The 27,132-nt window shown below is 31.3% G+C and overlaps 1 protein-coding gene across 5 annotated transcripts in view; it reads left to right on the top strand.

The window, feature by feature from the left end:
- Nucleotides 1–27,132, top strand: part of LOC145286266 (uncharacterized) — a 281,380-nt gene that overhangs the window by 71,341 nt on the left and 182,907 nt on the right. The window contains exon 1 of one of the 5 annotated variants that reach the window (XM_080135100.1): nucleotides 4,940–5,102. The exons of 2 other annotated variants lie outside the window; for them this stretch is intronic. In XM_080135100.1, the coding sequence (XP_079991226.1) occupies nucleotides 5,083–5,102 (20 nt within the window). In that variant the 5' untranslated portion in view covers nucleotides 4,940–5,082. Of the gene's footprint in view, nucleotides 1–4,939; nucleotides 5,103–21,285; nucleotides 21,608–27,132 lie in introns of those variants that run through there. 2 more of the 5 variants (XM_080135097.1, XM_080135096.1) reach the window with 2 other exon arrangements.

Genomic DNA, 27,132 nt, shown 5'->3' with positions numbered 1-27,132 from the left:
AAATTTCAAGTGTTTAGACCCAAAATTGTCGGAGGAGTTTGGTAGAGTTCTCAAAGGTCAAATCGTTGAACTTTGACCCCTTAACAGCCAAATTTCTGTCCGAAAATGGATTACAAAGAATTTCCCAAATCTCAGTACCCTGTATATCAAATTTCGAGTCTATAGACTTAAAATTGACAGTTATTGCGTAGGGAAATGTACACAGGTACACACACACAGACACGTTCACTTTTATTGATATATAGATTGTTTTTAATTTTGTTAATCTTCTACTTATTTAATTTATTTATTGGAGGCTATTTTGAGGTTTTATAATATTTCCCCACTGACGTTACAGAAATTTTGAATTTTCTTTAAGTAATAATAATCGATGTATTTATACCCCCCCAATATTTTGTTCAACTGTTTATTGCAAATGTTGATGAGTAAAAACATTTTGTTCAAAATGTTTTTAATACTATAAGGAATATTCCACTGATAACCCCCCCCCCCCAAAAAAAAAACAGATGTTTTCCCCAGCTTCTAGCAATCCATTTGATTATATTTTCTTGTTGATATCATGAACCCGCATGGATTTACCAATTCTTTTCAAACTTCCAGATTATAATGGATTGATCCATTTTTCATCTCGACTAACAATTTTCCACATGAAGAAAAGAGTTTTTGTCTGTGTTGTCTGTTCTGTTTATTTATTTATTTTAAAATTATAATCTCTCGCATGGTACACTGTAATTCTAATGTGATTTTAATTCTTAAGGTATACACCTATATGGACAAACATTGAACAATGTGTCAGTCCTCAGGTTCCAATTCAAAGTAATGAACTTCGTATGTGGTATTATTCTTTGCTATTGATATTTTTGATTAATTGTAATGCTAACTTGCATGCTATTTTTCATAACTGATAAATTCATGTACTGTTATATTATGTCTATTATAAGTAAAATACTTATAAATTTTGTGGGGGTGGGGGATAAGTGTGTCTACCTTATGATTTGCTGTGAAGTGATGCGTTCAAATAGAGGTAAATATTTTGTTATGATCCCGTAAGAACAATTTATCTCCCTCCTATGGCGTAATCATGTGGCATAAAGGGCGGAAAGTAGGATTTGAAAAAACCTTGAGGAAAAGCACTCTGGCCTACAAACAAAATAGCTGGACAGCACAGTCGGCATTCCTTGGTAAGGGCGCTTTAGGCAATTAGTAATAAACTAACCCCTTCCCAAAGGGAGAAGGTAAAGGTTGGAAGACTGGAACTCCTAAAACTGCACAGGACCAGAAACCTAGCTCAGTCAACAGGGAACAGGCCACCTCAACAATTGCCGAGACTCTGTCCCTTTCCACCCAACGTTTGAGAACAGTGGACAACAGCTCAAATCTGAATTGGGTCAGAGTTCATTTTCGAAGATGTAGAGTGACATAATTTGTCCTTTGCTTAAAACACACTGAAAGACTATTACAGGTTGAAGGAACTAGGTCTTCATAATACACAGAACTTTGTGCAGACTGTAAACTATTGTTCTGTATGTTGTACAGTTACTTGTGACATAAGTTCTTCTCTAAGAACCAAAACAACTCCAAATAATACATTTCAAATACAAAGGAAAACTGTTTTTATAGTAGTATAATGTCGGACACTCCAAAGGGTTCAGAGTTCTACCAAATCAGACTGTCTGAAGATACTCGCGTTCTGACCTACAATGCACCTAACATTAATGTTATTGTTTTTATTCTTTCTTTTTGAAAAACTCAATCATGCTCTGCAAAGTCAAAAACAAAAGCAACAAATTTCGTGTACAAAAAAAATGACAAAACAAGCAAACAAACACCATGAATAAATATTTGAAGATATAAAGAACTTAAAGCATAAGAACTTTTCTGGATTTGCCATTAAATAACCCAAAAGGGTTGATATGCCACAAAACAGAATAACCAAACCAAACGATTCAGTTTTGCCCTAAGAAAGAATTTGTCCACAAGTTGGTAACCTCAGTCACACTTGCTGACTGGAAGAAGGATAAAGGTAGCCAATTTAAGACTTGAATAAGTTTAGTGAGGACAGACATGGAGCTGATGGCTGGACCTTGCATTTTTGGTGCCTGATGCTGAAACCGGGATGGCTGAAGTGTTCCAAGGACTCTGCTGCAGATTAGTGAGGGTGAACTGCTTTGACACAAGATGTGATGAACTCATTTGGATCACATAACTCTTGCTTCCATTATTTTATCCTTTAGTCCTTACATACTATCTGCAATTTCTGACAAAGATGGGAGAATTGCTGTTTTCTAGGTCGAAATCTATCAATCCAACACTTATTGTTGGTGGGGTTTCGATGTTAAAGTGTTTTTTTTCTTTAGTTCCTTACATCAAGTGGCTTCATGCCTTGTCTGGAGTGATTTCCATAAAAAAATAAAATCTGCACTGACCATGTTTAACTTCTATACATCATCACACTGTGTACACGTGCCTGACAGACTCTTCTCTTTGTTAACAGTGATGATGCTCTGCTGCTTAGTAATGGCAGAAGTTCCTTGAATTTACTCTATCCACTCCTAACCCTTGCAATCACACTAGCACCTTGTCCCTGTGCTTCAATGGTATCAACAAAAGTAACAAAACCTCTGACCATCCACATCTGAGGTATCTATTATGTTACATTTCTTATGCAAATATCAAAGTAATTTATTTGAGACAAAGTGCTATTTTGTGTGTGGCCCATAGAAAATGGGGAGTGGGGAGGATGATACTTTTTCGTTTTGTTTAACTATTTCTTTCATGTCATATCAGCTCTTTTATGGGAATATACACATATGCACTCTACATTTTTTAGTAAAGTCTTGTTTTGTAATAAAACATTTATTAAAAAAAACCGAACTCTTTCTTTAAGTTTTAATACTAATATAAATCATATTTTCTAAGTAGGCATAAGTGAATACAATAAAACAAAATTAGTAACAAAATACAATACAGTATATAATATACATGTATATAGTCAAATAATATTATAAATAACACCGTAAGGCGGGGCAAATACCGTAACCAGAGGCTGGAAAAACATTGTATTCCACATTGTAACCTGAAAAAACGTATCCTAGGGCCACCATAACTCGGGGTTCTACTATATATATATATATATATATATATATATATATATATATATATATATATATGCAATGCGTTGAATTAAATGAATTAAAAGTTCAGTGACCTGGGTTGCATTGACTCATATCCTCTTCTGAGTAAATGAGCCTGTACTAAGATGAGTGGGCCTCTTTGAAGTCAATTTTATAAGTCAAAACTGTTGACTCTATTTCTTTGATCTGCTAGGCCGGCTATTTTTGTGCTATTCTTGACACTTTAGCCTTTTTAATGCTAAATATCTCATATTATTTAAATTCTTTGGACTACTGTTCTCATCTTGAGTGTTATTTTTCACAACTTTTCGATCAATGTAACCCCCGACCTTTTTCAGGTGTATCTTGTTGAACCCTGGAATCTTTCTGTCAAACTGTAATTTGCATGAAATTTTGAATGGAACTCGGGGTGGGGTAACATTCTCTCATTTCATCAGCCATAACTGGGTAGAAGCTTTAAGTAATTTGCAATTGTATTTTTAATGTCGCCCACATTGAAGATTAAACCTTCTACCCTCAGAAAAGCGTAACTTACAAATTAATTTTACCAAATACTTTATCTACTATGCAAAATCCCGTAATGTTGTGGATAAATAGGCTGCGATTACATTGACTGAAACATGCTGAAAATCACACTCAAGATGAGAACAGTAATCTGAAGAATCAAATGATACAAATAAACAATCCTCATCTATAAAATTCAGAAACAAAATGTCTTTCAGTAGAAATTTCTTGAAATATGACAAAAAATATATTTATACATGAATAATTAAATGAATAAAAATGTGAACGTTTTATTCACTTATCACTGATATTACCACCTGAACAGATTACTGTTATTTAAATCAATAATAGAATATTGTTTACCTTTTTACCAGGAGGTTAGACACAAGGTCAGGTGTGGTTTTGAGAAACCAGTACAGTAGGATCAGCCAACTCTAGTCTACAAAAAATACCTGAGCAGCCCTATGATCATTTTCCAATAAGGGCGCTTCAGGCGATTAGCAATAAACCAACCCCTTTTCAGAGAGAAGGTAAAACCAGTGGGAGGGTTCTCCTAGGAGTTGACAGAACAAAGCTGTTGTTGTATCATAAATCAATAACACAGCATGATATTTCAAAATATTGTATATATAATACCGATATAAAATACTGTATATATATAGTACGATTGAGGTATAATAAATGCACCAACAACGTAACAATTCAAGGTTAATTTGGATAAGTGCTAGACTACTTGTATCCTTATTTTGTTTAAATTTTCAGTACACTTTCCCTACATAGCAATTAAAGTACAATTATTTTATTTGGATTCTTCGAACTACAGTTCTCGTCTTTAGTGTTATTTCCACCCTTCTTTCTGCTGAACTCAGGAATCTGCATGGAATTTCAAACGGAGCCCTTTATTTAATCCACAGAGGTATCATGCTCTCATTCCATCAGCCATGAATAGGTAGAAATCTTAAATAATTCACTATTGTATTTTGAGTGTCATCCGCACTGAGGATTGAACCTTCAACCTCCAGAAGAGTGTAACTTACAACTGAATTTTACCAAATACTTTATGCACTATGCTACGGGTCCTTCATAAATATGAAACGATTATTTTATGTTTTGCCAAATGAATTGAGAAAAGTATTTGACTATTTGGAAATTGCAAATAAAGACTGCTGCTGCCCAAACATTTTAGCTACTAACATTCATCATTTATGAAATCACACTTTTTTGACAAGTTTCCTTCATCCTTTATGATGTCATCCATGTTCAAGTAAATATATAAATTCCTTTCTTTAAATCATGAAATGTGTCTGACAAGCAAGATGAGATGATCCAAGTTTTATAAATATACTAGACAACCCACTGTCTAGGCTATTTTCTGTAGACAACTCGTGATCAATTGGGTTATCAGTCTATCTATAACATTGCCGGAAGTTACAGTTCGTCCTTTATGTCGTCATCCATTCTCAAGTAAATATATATATTTCTTTCTTGATAAATCCATCGTTTCATATGCGCTCTTTCACTCTTTTTTTCTCTCTCTACCTTCTTTCTATTTATCTCTTTCTCTACCCGCTCTTCGCTTTCCTCCTATTACTTCTCTTACAAATCACCCTTCAGTTATGTCATAAACTTGTTTCTTTCTCCCTCTGCTCTTTTCTTGTTTCTATTTCTTTCTCATCCCTCTTTCTCTCCTTTCATTTTATTTTGCACTTTTGAATTTTTTTATTTCAATAAATAATCAATTAACAATGTGTGAATTATGTAAAGGCGAGCAACACTTACACACAAGCACATGAGAAGTGGTTTCATAATTTAAAGTAATAGACTCTAGGCCATTACTGTGACCGCAGCATATCTTTGGTCCTATGCAGTTGTCAGGGATTCACCCTCCGAGGCTTTGCCTTCTTTTATTTTTTGAAAAGGTGTTGATTGCGAATTGCCTGGAATGTCTCTACCAGGTAATGCTGATGAGCTGACTAGTCTATCCAAGCATTTTTAAAAAATTTTTTGCAGGCTGAAGTGCTCTTCCTATAGGGTGCTGCCTCTTTTATCCCACTTTCTGATCCTTGTGTCACATCATCTTGCCATAGGAATAAGATAAAGCTCAAGATAAACAATGTTTTGATGTTTTGTATAGGTCTCCAATTAAATTTATGGGAGTTTAGAACAGGGGTTCCTAACTTTATTTTATTTGTAAGCCCTTTTTATGTACCCCATGTGTACATTAAACTTTTTTTTTTCAAGCTATTGAAAACTAATAATTAATCAATTTTGCTATCTTCATAACATAAACTTTAAATACAAATCTTTAAAAGTTCAATAAACAATAATAAACTTCTCCAGACTCTTTGTGCCATTCTAGTTGCAGTTTGACTGATGATCTTCCTCCTTGGTCTTTGCATCCTCTCTGATCAACCATTTTGTGTCACTAATGTCTGGTGGTGCTTTGGTGAGAGGAGTGAGATCGGTGTCAGTTGGCACTTTTCTTACATGTCTACCCTGGCAGCTATTCGAAAAGACAGAGCAGTTAGCTAGAGAATCCTCCCACGAGTTTCCTACATGCAGGAAATACTTCAAAGCTTGGATCGAGGCGCCATCTGCAGACCCACAAAATAACTGCGTGATTATGTTTATCTTCATAGGTGATGGACGAACATCACCTTGCCATTTTTAGTTACCTTGATAGCATGTTATTTTCTTTCTATATTTTTAGTTGCGGTTGCTCAGCTTCTATTTCAACTCTGTGGTTGGTCAGTCTCACTTGGCTATGTGTGTTGGTTTCCACACTCAAGGATTTTTCTTGATATTCCAACTGTTTTCATCTGTGCCATGTTTTGTATGGCATAAATCCACTCTTTCATTCCAGTCTCTTAGTTTTTTTCCTATCATTTTTTTTTAACGGCTCCCAGTGTTCATACAATTGTAGGTATTACTATAATTTCCTTCGACTTTCTAGTAAGCTCCCTGTACTTGCCTTCTTCAGATTTACCTTGTGATCTATTATTAGTATTTTACTCAGCAAATTTCACAAAAGTCATTATCAGTAATTACTTACTGGCAATAACAAGTGGTGTTCCCTGGAGACTGAGTGTCATCCAGTCTGAACAGTTTTCTATCACACCACACCTTTCAATAACTGTTGCAGATCACTTTACATCGCAACAGCCATTTACCATTTATTTCTTAGAGTGAGTGTTGACTTTGTCTAGAATTTGAGTAGCAGTAAGCTTTCCCAAGATTTTAGTAATTTCTGCATTCTTTCAATGGGAGTCTGGATGGTGTTCTTCCTGGCTGATCTTATCCATAATTATTTTGTTTGATATCAGTCAAGGCTGGTGTCACCATTTTGGGGAGGAGATGTCAGATTATATGAATTTGAACATTTTCAGTTCTCTTGGATTTGTGTAATGCTCTTCTATGTTTTTTTTTTATCCAAACTTAAATTCATACCTCAGCCTACCTTTAGTTGGTTGATTGGTGTTCTCTGTTTATGTAGGTAGGAGTTTCCTTAATATTTTAGCTATTTGTATCAGTGTTTTTTTTTTTTTTTTGTTTAATGATGTGAATATTCCCTTTGGTTCCAATTAAAAAATAATTATATATATCATAAGTTTTTTTTTTCTTGATTCACTTAAAGAGTTACATGAGTAAAAATTATCTCACCTGTTTTTTTTTTTTTTTTTTACTCCAGTTAGTTTGATTTGAGTAAACATACATAAAGACACCAAATTTCAGAGATAAAAAAAATGTTGTTTTCAGTTCTTAGTCAGAACAAAACATCAGTCATAATACATTTTGAGTTGTCAATTTTTAGAACATGTTTATTTATTTTATGGGAATTTCTCCAAACAAGACAAGAAGCCACTTGATGCTAAAAAAATAAATAAATAAAAATAGTTGAAGGCCAAAAACTAACTAACGATATGTTAGATTTAAACTCAGAAAACAGCAATTCTTCTTCCTTTCTCAGAAACATTGATCATTGAATGTGAGGACTAAAGTACAAAATAAGAGAAGCAGGAGTTATAAGGCTAACTATAGTAATTTGTTAGAATAATAACGTTTAATATTTTTTGTTACTACTGCGTCCGTAATAAATTAAGCAAATATTTACCCCTCCCCCACACCACCAAGAAAAAAAAAAGTTGTTTGATTAGTAATATTCTATTTATATTAGTGTTTTTACATTTCTAAAAGTAAAGTCTGTTCAACTAGAAGTTAATGGTTTTTGCCCCCCCCCCCATAAAAAACAAAAGAACAAAATAGAATATTAATCTACAAGGAATCATCTTTGAAAATTATTAATTTGAACATGTACTCGACAGTTGAAATAATAATAAAAAAAAGCATCGATCAGTTGGTAGAGGGAAGCTTCATGGAGATATAGCACCCCTACTGAAAACGGTTGCTTCCAAAATTTAGAGTCTGCAATTTTATTAAGTGAAAGATTATCTCTTAATTCTTCGATATCGAAAATTCTATTGAAATTAGGCTATTTTTAGTTAATTTGTGAAAAACTGAATTTTTGCATCCTTCGATTAGGTGCTTGTTTTTGTTCATCTCTAAATTATCCATGTTTAGGAATGTGTGATATAGGCTTTCTTGTAATCAATCAATGCTATGTACATTTTCTTTTTTCTCATTTTAACCTTCAGGATCTTTTGGTCGATGTGCAGTAGGTCACACCTTCTTGTTGCTTTTCAGTGTTTTTTTCTGTTTCTCTGAGAGTAGTGCACAGTTAATGAGAGAATGGTAGATCTGTTCGATCAGTTGTGCTATTAAAGTTTTTCACAGAGTAGGTAGGTTATTGGTCTGTAGTTACTTGAGATTGTTCTCTTTTCACTATCTTTTTCTATTTATGTGGTTCTTCCTTTAGTCATGGTCTTAAACTATATCCAGTGGTGAGGCCCTAGCTTGCGGGCTTTGGGGAGTGTAGAGCCACCCTTTAATTGCCATTGCTTCCAGGTCCACTCTGACCCGGAGTGGTAGTACCTGTTAGGGTCCCAACTATTGGTTAAATAGAAACCGACTTGAAAACAACAAATATATTCTGTTAAAAATTTTTTCTTAAATCTTTGGATTTGGCATTAAATAACCTGAAAAGGGTTGATATGCTATAAAACAAAAACAACCAACCAACCAATCCTTTAGTCATAGACTTGGACATGTCTAGATAGTCATCTGCAAAGGTTTCTCTTGCACAGCGTATTAAAATCAATTATTTCAGGAATATTCTTTATTGGATACGTTTTTTTATCGTGTGTAATAGATAAAAAACATTTCAAAGTAAAGACTATTTTTATGTACACTTTTAAAATATATTTTTTATATATAACCATTCTGATAAAAAAATTTTCAAGTAAAGACTAAAAAATATATATTTTGATTATAACATATTTTATCTGTATAAAAAAAAACATTAGATGTATATCTGTCTGTGTGTAAATATTTAACCAATTAAAACTTAAACTACTGGTCACATAACTGAAATTAACAGGAAATAATAATCCTACATCAAGGATGGTTTATAATGAGTAAAATCTTTGTTTGGATGGGTGAATAATGCGTACAGATATATATCGCCAAGTTGAAATACAAACTGTTCATTTCAACTTACTGATATGTTTTTGCTTCTTTCTACAGATGCCCAAATTCAATTCATTTCTTCAATTCGTTGAATATTAAATCTTTCTTATCTACCTCTTAATAGCTACATTGGTAGATGAGGCTGGAGTGCTAAATGTTTTGGTTTCGATTCTAGCTGATGATACCTAAGTCATTTTTTTTTTTTTTAACTTTGGAAATTGCTACTATATATTAGGTACAATATAATATTCACTTGAGAATTGTCTCTGTAATAATAGATACAAAATCTGCATGAATCAAAATATATTTAAACATATTTTACAACACGGCAAGACAGGGCACCCTCTCAATAGATAAAAATAAAACCATTCTGAAAAAAGTATTTAAAAATAAAAATTATTTTTTTCATGTAAAATTTTAAAATTAAACTGGAATTACATAAACATTAATCAGAAGGAACTTTACCTTGGTATGCACTGGCATGATTTCCGCTAGGCAGAAAGCGGAAGTCAAAACTATCTAAGACCATTGAATTTAACTTTATGTACTATTAGGGATTAAGCCAAGAAATTGGATGGTTATTGTTAAATATTAAAAATGTTATATAATGAAAGGCAAGTAAATTGTACATGTTAAACTTGCTTCCTTCCTGAAAGCGAATGAACAATATTAATGTTATCTATCTATATAAAAAGCAAAAGTGGCATGTACATTTTGCATGTCCAGCAAAGGTGTTTTTGCCGGGGTTCTCGGGGTGGGGGTTACTGTGTTTTAGAAATTTTTATATACTCCCTAGGTTATAATATCTATTATTTGCAAAGGGGTGTCATCTCTAGATTTATTTTGATCGACTTTTATAAAATTCATGCTATTCCGTCCTCTCGCATGTTTGTTTGTGTTTTTCGTATAAAAGCGAAACTAATCGAAAGCGAAGCAGCTTCCTGGCTTTTCCGCCAGAAAGCAATTAGCTTTGATCAACGTGGGGGAAACCCTTCATATCAGACAATTGCTATTCATTTGAACACTCCCTTTTTGTGGGGAGCTGGTTTTTCCCAACATTGTGAGGAAACAAATAAATCAAATGGCAGAAAGCTGAACTGGCCTTCAGCCAACCTTCATTTCTGCACCTGTGTGAACTCATTCACTTAGCAAGTCAACTTTTTGATTGACATTGCTAAATTTGAACGCTTTTTCACTTCCTGTGGCCTTGTAGCGTAGCAGTAAGATGTCATGTTTTCTTTCACATTCTTTTCTGCCTTCGTGTCACGGATTCGAGCCTGCGTGACTACTAACACTTTTTTTTTCTTTTACACCACCAAACACCCGGGCAATGCCGGGTACCCCCACTAGTAAATAATAAATCTTAAAATATCTATAGACATCAATCATAGTGTAGTCAGTTTTTTTAGATATTACATTGAATTCGGTTAATAATACATATGAACCCTATCATGACACTGAACCATAATTTCTTTACATAGATAATAATTCTAACATTCATCTTTTGTTAAAAATCCATAGTTTCGTCTATCTCTAAAAAGAAATATATTATTTAAGAATGAACAGCTGATGAATAAAAAACGTTATACTATAACTGAAAATGAATTACCTAATTATCAAAACCGATATGGGAATTCTCTGACACTTAAAACAAATAATAAAATAAAGGAAAATAGGAGATGATCTACCATATGGTTTAATCCTCCATATATAATAAGCATATTCTCTCAAATATTCTGAAAAATTATAGTATCATTGCTAGGATCTTTCCTAGGGATAGTAAATTGGGTAAGCTCATTAATAAAAATACTATTAAACTTTCTCCACTTCCAAAAATCTAGTTGCATCTATAATAGGATATAATAAACAAACTACAAAGTGCATACTATACACATGATGAACATGGATCTATTAATACCAATAATGTAACTGAAAATAACTGCAATTGTAGAAACAAGAATTACCCATTAAGCAGAAACTGTTTAACTATAAATGTAGCATAATTACTGCAAATAATACAAAGACTTATATTCAAAATTGAGCCAAATGATGATCTGATAAACCTACTACTTTAGCTAAACATGTTAGGGAAATAGCTAAAAATAAAATTCATTATGAATTAAAATAGTCAGTATTAAGTAAAACTAATAAGTATATACTTAACAAGAGAAAAAATGTAATTTATGCACTTTGGAATCCTTCCTGGAGTAACATCTAATGAGAACTTGCTTAATAAAAAGCAAGAAATTATACAAAATTGTTTCCATAGAATGAAATACATGTTAGCCTATTTCAAACCCATATAAATAGTAGGGTAAAATTCTTACATATATTGTGAGCTGTAGAGTGGGAAATATATCTTATTTATGAGTTAGTATTTTAAGAAAAGTTTCAATGAAATTAGTCTGATTAGGGTCAAATAAAGCTTTATGCTAACCTTAAACTGTAATTAACAATAACGTAGGGAATGCTAAGAATCGATAATGGACGAATCGTATTAAAATTATCTATATCATTCTCATAAGGTAATTAAATAGGGCTGATGTGAGAAAATTTCTATGTCTATATGATGTTGAAAATATTATTACCCCTTGATGCTCAATATAATTGAACTTTAGGCACATATCGCAGTGACTAGTTAAAAAAAAAAAAAAAAAAAAATGGAAACAAATTCTAAATTAACTGGAAGATTGGAATTCTAATCTTCAATTTGTGTAGGCTCATTGGATCTTGAGTTAAATATAAAAGGTAAGTTTTCATTTAATATTGATGTAAAAAATAATTCAGATTTTGAAACCGGTTAGTTTGCAATTCTTATATAAGGATTTAGGAATAGAATTTCAAATGTAAGGGCGATAACTCCTAGAAAAAGGTAGTTACCTAACTTGTTCTGTCATTTTAATAAATAGGTCGAATTAATTTACCGTAAGTAAATCATGGATATTAATAATGGTTTTGTTTAGTTAATTAAATAATAAATATTCAAATATTATCAGGATGAGAATTTATAGGACTATATCGACTTAATACAAACATTTATTTACAAGAGGAATAAATATGTATTGTTGATAGTTGCATATGTTATGAGAATAATTTTAGTTTCATAAATTGAGAACTTTTGATGGGTTAATGAATGTGATTAAATTAAGTTTTTTATTATTATTTTCCGAATAGCATCTCCTATAGTTTTTGAATAACTTTTTGCTTTTAATTTTGGACCTAAATATGAAACCTTTAAAAGTATAGCTGAGATCTGATAGGATGGGGCTATAAAATAACGTTAATCACACCTCATAAGAAATTGTCAAGGAGGGTGCAGTTTGGTGAGGAAGGCAAACTGATAATCAGTAGTGATGAAGAACATAGTTGAACAGACCTGCCTTGGTTGTTTTGGACTTATATATAGTTTCTTAACTTTGACATTGAGTGATAACACACTAGCAGCAGCCAACAGTTATGACTGCTGCTGATGGTAAACAAACGTACACATGCTTCAAAAATGTCTTTTTTACTGCCTCTCACGAGAGTTGGGTGTGACACAAGGCCGGTTTAATGTAGTGATATTTCGCCCCCCCCCAAAAAGGGCACACTGAAATGGGGGGGGGTGCAAATAAAAATTTTCATTTATCTGTTATGACGTCACACTGCTTTTAGCAACTGCCATTTCTTATATCTATTTTCAATTATAAATTTATGATCTCATCTATTTTCAATTATAAATTTATTTCTTGATAAGATAATTATTTTAAAATATAAAAACAAAAACATTTTATTTTTTTACTCTCATGGGGAAATGTTGCATAATCAAAGTTGCATGTAGATAATAAATCTGTATTTTTAGTGATGAAAAAGCACATTTTAAAGTAAGTTGTCTTCCATTTGAAAATATGCTATTATTGAGTAGTTTACAATATTGCATAAAACAATAAAATTTATGTTGCTTTCTACTTTCTGGGCAAACTATTAAATTAGTTATGATTTTATTTTTATTCATTTTCTCTGAGAAAGTAATTTATTTTCTAGAAAATATTTGAATTTATATAACTACTTGTAGGCGCCCAGTGTTGTCCAGTCATAAAATATGTATAAATATTATATTTTAATTAATGCAGAATTCTTATTTATTATAAACAGAAATACTGTGGGTATCAAATGTAACGCAAAATTCCTTTTAAAAAAATTAAGTAAAAAAAAAAAAAAAGTGGAAAGGAACTGAGACATGTGCATGCGAGTATTATGTTTTTTCTAAATAGTTCACTTCTTGTAAGTAAAAAATAAAATATTCGAGCCGAGATCGAAACCAAAACCTAAAGACAGTGAGTCATGTATAATAACCATTAGTAAAAGTGAAGAAATTTTTTTTTTTTTTTTTTTTTTTCAAGAGAATGCACAAATTATTTTTTTGTCAACAGATGTTAAGAAAATAAACAGAAAAAATACTTCCATCATTAATTAATTAATTATGCCATAATAATAAATAAAATGTTGATTTAGTGTTTCAACATTTAATCAACGCTCGGTTGAATCCGGTGATTGTGGGTCGAACCCTAACCATAAATGGAATCAGGGGAGGGGGAGGGATCAAATTCTGCATGAGTACCATTTTTTAAAATTTCGTCTTGTGTTCAATTTTTGAAGTAGGCTATCAGCGATTGCAAACTAACAAATGTAACCAAAATGCAAAAAATTCAACAATAAAATAATTTTAATAAGTGCTCAGCTTCTAATGAAAATCCTAGTAAATGAATCTCCCTTATTTGTTGGTTTGTTGTAAAAATGAAAGGGAAACTTAAATTTCGCTCCGCTTTAATATTTTTTTTAAATTGTGTCCCCACCCCCAACGAATATAATCCAAAGACTAACGGTGCTTCTACACTTTATTGCTGAAATTGGAGACACCATTTTATTTAACACACCTTGTGTGAAAATCGTGGTTAGACTATGGCCGAAGCCATAAATAAATAAATAACCAAAAATCAAAACTGTAGAACGATTGCCGTTAAAACAAAAAATAAATAAATCAAAAAACAACCCACTTCCCAGTTATAAAAAGAAAACAATCATTTAAATTAATTTGTTGTTGACCTATCAAAGTTGTTTTATTTCAAAATAACGTTTCCAATTATTTATTTGTTCGAAAAAAAAAAAAAACAGAAAAACAAACTATTTTATAAAAATCCAATGTTACTTTCATTACCAAATTGTTTTATGAAAATTATAATTTTTTTACGCAAAGTTTTCAATTGTTCTTTTTCCAATTGTATTTTGTTAAATTTTTATACAATAAATGTTTTGGTTTTATTTCGGTTGTGAAATGGTGCTCGCCCAGTGTAAACCATGATGAATATGTCATGTCATTTTTCCAATGAAACGGATCTCAGAATAGACCACAAACCTCCCCATGTTAAAAACGGGTTTCAGAGTAGAAACCCCTAATCTTGTACCCGAAAATCTATAGAAGTTGACATGTGTAATGTGAACGATGAGTTTGACGTAATGTAATAATGTACCGAATTGAAGAGGGAAGGAAAAGTAAATTTCCGTTGCATTTTTATCACAACCGTAAAGCATGTTATTCTATGTAAAAGTTACCTAACATAGTTTATTAATGTTCATAATATTTAATTATGAATAATATTTAGGTTTGGCAATAAATTCTTAAACTCCTGTCACACTAAGTAATTTAGGTGACTGAAATAGGAATTGAAAGGTTAAGGACAAAACTTAATTTCACCAAATGAAGAGAAACTGTTTGTACACGTGAAAAAAAAAGTTATGGCCGAAGCATTGAATAAATAACAAAGAATATTAACTGGAGAACGATTACAGTTAAAACCAAAAAGTAAATAAATACAAAAACAACCCATTTCCCTGTTATAAAATGAAGAAAACAGTAATGTAAATTTATTTGTTGTTAACCTTTCAAAGTAAAAAAAAAAAAAAAGGTAATTTATAAAAATCCAATGTTGTTTTCATTACGAAATTTTGTTATAATTTTTATACGCAAATTTGTCATGGTGTAATTCCAGGATAATTAGTAAAGTCCTAAGATATTGAAGTAAAAATTACAAAAAAGAAAACACCTTGTTTGTGTTAAGAATAGCATCGGTAGTGAAATTAATTTTGCTTTGAGTTATATCGTAACGATGTTTACAATCGCAATGAAATCGGAAAAAGGGGAACATGAAAGAAACGAAACGAAAGCATACAAAACACAGTAAACCGGAACTGAGGTTTTTAGAGATGCATATAGAAATGCATTGTTTCCATTTTTAAATATTGTAGTTTTCGATGCGAGTCAGTAAATATTTTAAAGCAGTCATAAATAGTTTGTTACTAATCGAGATGGATTTATTTGTAATCGCTTTACGTGAAAATTTGACTGTTTACATTTTGTAATGCGATAACGGGAAAATTAATATTTAACTCTGTAATCGGAAAAACGGAAACAGAAAAAGAAATCATCGAACGAAACTAAAGGAAAAGGAAATGATATAATATATGTTAATGAAAAAAAAAAGAAAAGAAAAGGAATCACCAAGAAAAGGATAGAATCGTTTTTGTTTTTTTTCCTAGTGTAAAAATGTTTTGAAATAAATTGTAAATGAGCAATGTATAATTAGGCGTGGTGCATTTCCCGCAGAAGGAATGCAACTATAAAACCCAAAATCGGTGTGCGTTCGTATTAGTCCCTCGTGAACGCTGAAGTGGCAGTGTAAATGGAGAGCAGGGAAAGGAGGAATTAAATATAGAGAGAAGATTTTACAACTTCCATTGATTCTTACAGATTTTGGCAATGAACTCTCACCAGAAAAAAATATAGGAATGTACGATTATCGAGCAAGTGTAGAGGTAATAGGCCTATAGCACACCTCAGATAATGTGCTGCAGTTTGTGCATAAAACATTTGCATGAAATATTAAGGTCAAACTCAGAGGGGAAAAATGACTTCATTTTATTTATATAGAGATTATGACTGATTTTTAATATTAATTTTACATAGCTTGTAACTTATTCACAACTTTCAAATAAAAATATATATATGATGCTTGTGCATCTACGTTACCAAACTATTTTTTAAACAGTATTTACAAGTTATATGCAATTTTTATATTTTTGTTTAAACTGTTAGATGAAAGTACAGAATATTTACAAAACACTCTCCCCTCCTCATGACAAGAATGGCTTTCTAAAGAATAACATGATTTCAGCACAGTAACAAAGATGCACAAGTATGCACACACACACACACACACACACACACACATATATATATATACTAACAGGGTGACCTGACATTGGCCGGGATTAAATATTTCACACTGACATATTTTTATTGTCATCGAAATCAGTGAAATTGCACATTTTTCAATCAAATCGATTGATTGTTTGTTGAGGACCCATTGCGGTGCACTGGGAGGAAACTTCATAGGCCTCCCTGCAGTGACTTAGTCTACAATACATTGTAGTCTACATTGCACTGTAGAGAACCTACTTTGTATTTTATAAAATTATTTTTTTATATAATTGCTTGCATTAAAGTCTAAAATGCAAAAGTCAAATATCATGGTTCAATTGTGCTCTAAATGGAAACATTTATTTCGAACACGTCCTCTGTTATATCAAAGAACCTACTGTTGATTTTATGTCGAGTCTTTCAGCTTGTGTGGTAATAAAAATTCTCAAATGCACTTGTGATGTTAGGCTGTGTAAGGTGTTTGGTCAAAATCATCTGTTCTTTCTTTCATCGGATTATTTCGTTTCCGAGGTCATAGGGAATGAATTCCGACACGCACGCACGCACGCACGCACGCACGCACACACACACACACACACACACACACACACACACAGAGTTTCTTTTCTATAATACTAGAGAAGATTTTGCAAACTGTAAATTTATCTATTGACTTAACTATTTGGTCTCATATTTTGATTTTTTTTCTCCCCCTCCTCCCAAAAAAACAGTAATTACTAAAATGTTATTGGATTATGTTACTTATATATATACCTGTAATGTGGACAATATTATGTATCGTAATATGTTAAATATAATTGCTTTGTAACAGGTTCTAATTGTAATTACCTTAATGCAACACTCTTTCTACCTCTCCATCTGCTGTATATTTAATGTCTTCACACTGGATCATGATGTTGTTCAACTTTGATCTTAGTATCAGTTTCTTATGTTGATAAGATCTGATACAAAAAAAAAAAAAAAAAATCCCAGATTGTCTCAGAAATAATCTTACACAAAATTGTTTTCTTGGGATTTACATAAATGATAATTTCATCATTTTTTTTAATCTCGTATCTACCTACCTACTTAACCAACTCACCTCTCTCTCTTATATATATATATATATATATATATATATTCATATTTTTATTTTTAAACCAAAATTTTTAATATATTAAAATTCCAGTAATGTTCATATCCCAATAAAATCAAAGTCAATATTAATTGACTCAATTAATTAAGCTTCATGATTATCAGTTTTCATAATCGAGCATGCATATATTTTCGCAAAATCAAGGCTTATTTTTACGAATATATATATATATATGGAAATGTCTGTCTGTGTACATTTCCCTACCAAATAACTCTGTCAATTTTTGGTCTAGAGATTTGGGATTTGACATTAGGATATTGAGATTTGGGAAAATTCTTGGATCCATTTTCGGCCAGAAATTTGGCTGTCACTGGGTCAAAATTCAACGATTTGACCTTTGAAAACTCTACCAAACTCCTCTGCCAATTTTGGGTCTAAAAACTTGAAATTTTAAATGTAAGTTACTTGGACATGGATCAAACTTCTTAATTTGATTTGAACCTCCAAAAATAAATGTTATGGGGTCAAAATTGGGGTCAAAGTTTTTAAAAAATTGACCTTTGCAGTCTCTACTAAATTACTCAGCCAATTTCTGGTCTGAACATTTGAAATTTTACATAAAGAGTATTCAGATAGGCCAAGCTTTTTACTCGGTTTGAGTCAAAAATTTGAGCTGTCAAGGGGTCAAAGTTAAAAAACATTTGACCTTTGCGGTGTTTAGCAAACTACTCAGCCAATTTTGTGTTTGACATTTAAAATTTATGCAACAAGTATTCAGACATGTGGCAAGCATTTTAATCAGTTTTGGGGCAAAAATTTGGCTGCCAAAGGTCAAATTTGAAGAGTTAACCTTTGCAGACTCTACCAAATTCCTCTGCCAATGTTGGGTCTAAACACTTGAAATTTTAGGTGTAGGTAACTTGGATATGGGTAAAACTTTGTGTTTTGATTTGAGACCATAATACTAAATGTTAAGGGGTCAAAATTGGGGTCAAAGGTAAAATAAATTGACTTCTGCAGTCTCTACGAAATTACTCGGACAAATTTTGGTCTAAACATTTGAAATCTTACATAAAGTGTATTCACACATAGGACAAGTTAGGAACAGTACATAGAGCCCGAGCAAAGTCTGGCAGAAATGTAAGTAGTAAATAAGCTTGGTGTTGAGTGTAATAGTAAATTAATAGCAAATAATTTTGAGTTTTAGATTAATAGTGAATTATTAGTAAATTTTTTTTTTTTTTTAAAGTTTGGATTTGAGAACAATAGTAAATTAACAGCAAATAATTTTCGGTTTGAGATCAGTAGTGAATTAATAGTAAATAAGTTTTGATTTAAGAGTAATAGTAAAGTTTATCAAATAATTTTGGGTTTCAGATTAATAATGAATTATTCGTAAATAGGTTTGGAGTTGAGAGCAATAGTAAATTAATAGCAAATAATTTTGGGTTGACATTATTAGTGAATTAATAGTAAATAAGTTTAGATTTAAGAATAATAGTAAATTAGTAGCAAATAATTTTGGGATTGAGATTAATTGTGCATCGACATAAAATCAACAGTAGTTTCTTTGATATATCTAGATATTAAAGAAATATTGTCTGTGTGTGTGCACATTTTCCCTAGCATACTACTATGTCTACAGACTCAAGATTTAACAAAAGTGTTATTGAGATTTGAGAAACACTTTATAATCGGATTTTGGCTAAAAATTTTGTTGTTAAGGAGTCAAAGTTCAATGATTTGAGCTTTGAAACCTTTACCAAACTCATCCGCTAATTTTAAGTCCGAACACTAGAAATTTTAAATGTAGGTTACCTGTACATGAGTACAAACTTAATATATATATATATATATATATATATATATATATATATATATGCATACAAAGTTATTAAGAGTACATAGGGCCCGGACAAAGCCGGGTTGAACTGCTAGTATATATGATAAAAACAAATGTAAAGCTACATACTTTACAAGTTAATTATATTCAATTAGTAGAACAGAATAATTTATACTAAAAAAATCCTTTAAACTTGGGGTTTCAAAGATTCATTATTACAGACTTTTTACTTTTTTCCGCGTGCACTTTTTTTTTTTTTTCAGAATCATAAACGATTGATAATTTTTTTTCAAACTTTTTCAAATTAATGTAATCCAATGCTTAAATGTTTTTTTTTTCAATTCTGAAGATATTACACGTTTCTTTGAAAAAAAAAAAAAAAGAAAAAAAATGATTGGAAAGTATTTTTTATAAAATATTCTCTTATATCGTTTAACTTTTTAAAGAAATTTTTAATATTCATTCATAACGATATTTTATTTTAAAAAAGTGCTACTTTATTTTAATACAACGTTACGTGAGCTACGTGTTGCAGTGTTGCTTGTTGCACTTGAAAAAAAAAATTAAATAAAAACTGTCCATTTAACACCCAGCGGATTTATAATACAAAGAAAAATTTGTACATCTCCAAGATAAGAAAAAAGGAAAAAAAGATTTATAAAAAGAAAAAAAAAAAAAAAAAAGGAAAACGCTTGAGAATGGTCTTTTAGCAAGCATGTCTTCAAAAAGGTAAATAAACATCTCTTTTAAAGAGAACTATCTTATATCGTTTGGCTTTTTAAACAAATGCTAAATATTCATTCATAAGTGCTACTTAATTTTTTTTTAATAAACTATTCTCTATTGTACTATTTGAATGTCTGCTATATAAATAATGATCTATCCCGAATACTGAACATACTGTTATCGCATCGTGAATATAAAATAATTATTTTATATTATTTGAATATACATATATTAGCTATTTCTACAATTTAGGCTCGTTAGCCAAGATAATTATTGTTTTAGGCGGTCTCTTTTTTCGAATCCGAAATAATTAATTTTTGGTATGTGTTCATCTTTTTTTTTTTTTTTTTTTTTTTTGTTAATCTATATAATGAAAAATTAATTTTTGGAATCGTGGATAAGCAACTGCATCATCACACATGTTAGTAGAAATAACGACAAAATCACATCATTCAAACTGGACCAAGATATTATATATTATATTATTTATTTTTTTTAGATGAGGCTTCATAATTTGTGTATTCATTTTTTTTTAAATTTTTTTTTGTGAACTATTATCCTCATTTTCATGAAACAATAACTATAAAGATAAGAATAACAGTCCGCAAAAAAAAAAAAAAAAAAAAAAAATGAATACATAAACCAAGAAGATATTTTGGTCAATTCGTTCTTTTTTCCACCATAAAATGAGGAACCCTGTGCAGTTTTCCAAATTCTGGAACTCCTTATTCCAGGCTTGCTTTTTTAATTTTTATATTTTATATATATATATATATATATATATATATATATATATATATATATATATATATATATATATATATATATATATATATACTCAACCAACACTGACCTCACAATATTATACCCCTGTGATCAAACTGAAATATACTTATCCAAGCAAATTGTGCAACGTAGTTTCAAAAATACACTGTCAAAATAAATAAATGAGATTCGTAAACAAACGAACGAGAATAAACCGTTTTCTTTTAGTCTTTTCTTAAATGAATTTTGAGTCATTAAAAGGATCTTTTTCTTCAGCGATGTTAAAATCTTTTTAATCTCTTATCTGGAGGTTGAGCGCACAAAAAACTATGAATTTATGATGATACTTTATCCCATCACCCGCCCCTCCCCTTCTCGTTATTGTCTATTCAAAAACATTGCATATTTGTGTTGCTTCATTTCCCTCACAAATTCTCCCTTCGTAAACACCAGAGAAAGAGCGAGCGCATGTGGGCACAGGCACGCATAAAAAGGTGCGTGCGTGCGCGAGGAGAACAAAAGAATGTGTCTAACCGCATGTGCGTGCGAAACAGAAAGGAAGCCAGTCAGTCCCAATATCTTCTTCCTCTTTCTTCACCTTCTCCCAGCAGTGGTAGTATATAAATGGTTGGTGAGAATAACAAATGTTTTTAGAGCATGATCAGGGAGCATTCCTTAAATACGCAGAGCAGATTATGGATTTTTGTTCATCCGCTAGCGTACGTATTCAATTTCAATCATTTTTAATTCATAAAAACAAAAACAAAACAAGCAAACATTTTTTATTAAGTTGCATTTGCGACAAATCAGAATAGTGTCTCATTTACGATCTCTCTTTCTCTTTCCCCCCCCATATATATATATATATATATATATATATATATATATATATATATATATATGAAAGTGAAACGCAAAAGATTCTGTGTATTTTAATTGCCATACTCAGCTCCAATGACGTATTGAGCACTCTTACAGTAAACACTGTAAATTGATACGTAAAATATATCGCCTTATAAAATTTTATGCGGATACATGAAATAATATATATATGAGAGAGAGAGAGACTGATCGTGTTTGGATTCTGTTTCTCAAACTGAAGATACTACTGCGTAAAAAGACTTCTTTCATAGGCAGTTGCACTTATAACTCGCTGTTGTGTTTTTTTTTTAATTTAATTTTTTTTTATGTAATTCTTTCTATAACAGAATCCCAAAAGTTCAAGACTCGATTTTGTTTGGTTAACTTTTTGTATAATGAATGTTAAAATGATTAGTTTATTCAATATAAAACGTTTTCAAAACACATACATTAAACCAGCTTTCCAAATAAACAATCAATTCAATCAATACAAAGGGGCCGCCCATCTCAGGTGTAATGAAAAGCAGTCATTTTATTTGTTACTATTGTTTCACGCCTTTATAATTACATGTTTTTATTTCGATATTTATCTAAAAAGGTTAAAGAACAGAGCAGCTTAGTACTGTAGCGATATACTTATGGTAAGTGAGCTACATAGTAAGGTTTATTTCATTCTATCGTGGGATTTCAGACTAATTATATTGCAGCTTGTTTGTAGATCACTCCCCCCCATATATATATATATATATATATATATATATATATATATATATATATATATATATATATTAGCCATCCACAGATGAACTGCTTTGCTGTATCACAACTCTTCAGTGCGGCTAGACTAACACCCATCCTAAGTCCAGGGATCAAATATCCATCTACCTAGTTGAAAGTAAGCAGCTCTTACCAATGCACATCAGGAACATATTTCATAAATATACACTTTTGCAGTATATTGAAATTTACCAAACCTTCACAAAGAGGCTTCATCAGTGCATTCATTACAGTTAGGCTGGAAGAAAAAAAAATGCATTCAATATCATTAATACATATTTAATTTCTGTATTTCTTTTCCCTGCTTCTTTGTGAATATTCGGTAAATCTTATACATTATGAATGTGAATTTTTACGAAATGTGCAGAAACCATTGTAAATAATATTTTAATTTTGAATAAACTAGGATTATAACATGGTTAATTAAGAGCCCTAATCAGATACACTATTGAGCTACTATATACACCTTTGTGCAAACTTGAAGAAATTTCTCATATCTATTTATCTCAGTCTCATATATGTATGTATGTATATAAAATAAGCCGCGCACAAAAATGTTTTATTTTATAAATCGTTAGATCCTTTGTTTAGAGATTAGTGTGTAATATGTACGTGTGTACATTGTCCGAATAGGTTGTAAATATTAACGTCTTTCTTTTCAATTTCTGTTAAAATAAAATATTAAAATTTTAAATAAAAGCAAATTGCATATATAAGTAAGTTTACATTATTCCCTAATCCAGTTCGAACGAGTGTGTGTGTGTGTGTGTGTGTGCGCGTGCGTGCGCTGTTTTTGCGTCTCTTTCCCTTTCCAAGAATGTCTTCGTTGTTCGCCTGGAATTTACGCCGTACCTTTTCTTCCTCTCCTCCCAGCAAACCTGTAGCAACATTGAGATGGTTTTTGTTGGTTATTGTTTTCTTACCTGTTAACTCGTGTCTGTTAGACATTTTGCTGCTCAGTGACCCAATTAATAATGAGATCAAGTCAGCATTGAAAAGCATGGCAAACAATCGAACAGGAAACAAACACACACACAAAAGAAATCTACTAAGACTAATATTTATCGTTTTCTGCCTAAAATTTCTTTAATTGTCATAAACAATGGTTAGATTGTCTCAATTGTTATTCAGCTTTATTTTTTTAATTACCAAATCTTGCGTTGCACGTATTTCCTATTGCTTAGTCGTACATTATCTCTGTATTAAAACTATTAGACAAAATTCCGTATTTCTCGCTAATACGTAACTTACTCATTGGATTATTTTTAAAAATTATTTTTAACTAGTTATTGAATATTTCTTGAAATTAAATATCAAATTAGGAAAAAATAAGACTATTTAAAGAAATCATGTTTTATTTTCACACACACACACACACACACACACACACACACACACACTGATATAAATAGCTCTTTTTTATTCAAACACTATTTTATAAACACAGCAAAGGTTATCTGGATTTTAAGATATGGATACAAATCTTGCCTGGATTTATATAATATATATATATATATATATATATATATATATATATATATATATATATATATATATACCATTAAAATAAAATGTTTCCAATCTTTTTATTCAAATATAGATATTAATAACAGTTCATTTAGGTAGCTAGATAGTGCAATACCAGAGCTATAAATACTTTTGATAACATACCGCTTTAACAGGAACACACACATTTTTATACTCAGTTCAAAAAAGGTTTCAGTTTTATTAAGTATACAATTGTTTCGGCCAATTACTGATATTATTATGTATAGTAGTTCTCTGCTTATATGTTTTTTTTATTATTATTATATTGGATAATCAAAACGTATATGGCACATATGTGATGAGACTATTTAAAGAATAATAAATCTTTCGAAATTTATAATGTATTAGACTGTCGATGAGAGGAACTATCTATAGATCAATGTGACTCATTTTAGTTTTTTTATGTTTATTTTGTGCTGAGGAGTGCCTCCACTGCTATAAGAATAATAAAAAAAGCATATAGGCGAAGAATTACTGTATATAAAATATTAGTAATGGGCCGAAACAATTGTACACATGTATTGTTAATAAAGCTGAAATCTTTTTTTAAAATTAGCATAAAAATGTTTCTGGTGAAGCAGAATATTATATATGATATGTCAGGTCATGTCATATGCTACTGGTACCATGTAACCCAGTACTACCTGCCTCATGGTTGGGTCACCGGCGACTAAACTGGTACCCCCACCAGACTCGTTTGGTGAGGAGGGTAGCTAGTCTCCCTGAAGGATTAAAAACAAGACCTTCCAAAGGGTGAATGAACCCTTTTTCAGGGTCAACGGCCAACTAGCATCGTGTGTGTATGTGTGTATTGGGGTGGAGAGCGCTTCCATAAACCATGGTGAAGGCAACCTTTCTAGGAGAAGCAAATCTCTGATTTAAAAAACATAAAGTGGGAGACCAGTACCCGCATTAAGCTGGTCTGCAGTTTAACTTGTTGCTGGTTATCTTGCTCTTGTTTGTTGCTGGATCTCAACATTTTGAAAGGAGATATAGACTTAGCTGTCGTACAAAGCTAAGACTCTGTGACATCATCTGTGTATAGATACTCCCTCAGGCATTTGTCTATAAAAATGGTCCTGTGGCGATGGAAAAGTTGTGACGTGTAGGCTTGAAATGCTGTAAGCATGTAATAATTGATCTCAATGACCGTCTTTAGAATCATGCCTGCTTGAGCGTGTGAATTCACCGGTAGGACTTAAAAAAAAAAAAAAAAAAAGAAGCCATTTTTGGGTTCATGAGGGAGTGGCACTCGTCTGACAAGACGTTGCAATCATCATATATATATATATATGTGCGTATGTATACAAATCTATCAAATCATGTATGAAGTATTGTTGTCATATTTGGGCTAGTGAATATTTGTCACATTGGATAAGGTGTAGAAACGTATATGCAATGTAATTTGCCCTATTCTTTTTTTTTTTTTTTTTTTTTTTTTTTTTTTTACGTGATGTTGCTCGTCCCAGTCTTTTCTATCAATACTATTCAGAATTTTCTGATCTATTCCCTGATCTTTTTTTCCAGCTCGTTTGACTTGTTGGTCTCCATCAATTTGCTGTTTTGACACCTCATTGTGATGCAGCTTCCTATTCTAATAGCTTCTTTCCAAGAACTTTGGGCTTGTAGAACTCTCCTTCTGCTGAATGTTTTCTCCCTACCTTGGTCTTTTCAAGACTAAAGTCAATAGGTATCTGAGATAATGATCTTTCGTTCTTGTTAACTCCTTACATTAAGTGGCTTCACACCTTGTCTTGGACGTTCCATAAACAAAAAGGAAAACACTTCCTAAACAAATCTTTCACTCTCAGCACTTACACACTTGCAAAACGTTTTTATAAATTATTACATTTATTCTGAATAAACTGCTTCTCTCAATGGCGTATTTCCATGAAGAAAGTTGCAAAGAGTTCTACTCTCTATCCATTTACTACTCACATGCAACTCATTGGCACTAGGTTAATTCCTTATAAGTCACCGTTTATTTATTTCTTTTTTTAAATTTATACAATTATATTGTGATACAGCTTCCTATAATGCACAAGATTTGTTCAATAAATAATAAACGCTCCCTCAATTTTGTTTACATTCTATCTGGCGTTCTGAATGTATTTATGGAATAAACGAATACCAAAATAGTTTTATTTCATCAGTGCAGTTTTCATTTCATACTACTTTTAATCGTTTTTCAGAATGATTGATTAAATTAAACGATCACCTAACATTATATTCAAAATGGCGTATTAACCTACGAGTTAAGCTATTTGTAAATAACGTTTTCCGAAGTATTCAATGTCTTTTTGGTTTTATATATATTTATAAACGCATTCGTTAAAACTGTTCAATAATTTTTAAGTTTAAGTAAAAAATAAAAGAAAGTGTCATGAGAAGTTACTATGTGATTATCTGTTTTATTTTTGTAAAGCAATCTTAATAAAAACAAACAAACAAGCAAGTTTGTTTTAACATTTATATATACACACAAAAACATGTTTTTCTTTTTCATTGAAGCGAATAACACACACACACACACACACACACACACACACACACACACACACACACACACACACACACACACACACACTAACATTATTTCACCTTCTTTGTTACAAAAATTAACAATATGTATATATCTCTATCTTCTCCATACTTAGTTTTTCCCAGTCAGTGTTTGGTGCTTATTTTTTTTTTCTTTCTTTTTTCCTCATTTTCTTATCAGCTTGTTCAAGCTGGGGATGTCAAACATTCGCCTGCTATCTTATATATTCCAGCCGAGAGATCTTTTTAAGATTCTGACCGTCCCTTTAAGTGCAATTGTTTGAATCTCTCTTGCACTTGTTTTACCGGGTATATTTGTCAGGTAGTTTTTGAAATTCTTTTTCATGAGTCCAGTTTCTTCTATAATTACTGAAATTATACTTTTATTGTGGCATTGATGCTGATCTTTAACATGACATTTTATCGTAAACAAATGCATGCAATTATCGATTAGATTCATCTAATATACATGTGCAGATCAAAAAAAGAAAAAAAACTTAATGCTTCTCTTTACATT

This window comes from Euprymna scolopes, chromosome 10 (genome assembly GCF_053919585.1).
Source record: "Euprymna scolopes isolate OS-2025 chromosome 10, ASM5391958v1, whole genome shotgun sequence".
In the NCBI taxonomy this organism is placed as follows: Eukaryota; Metazoa; Mollusca; class Cephalopoda; order Sepiida; family Sepiolidae; genus Euprymna; species Euprymna scolopes.
This window is presented reverse-complemented; position numbering and strand designations above follow the sequence as displayed.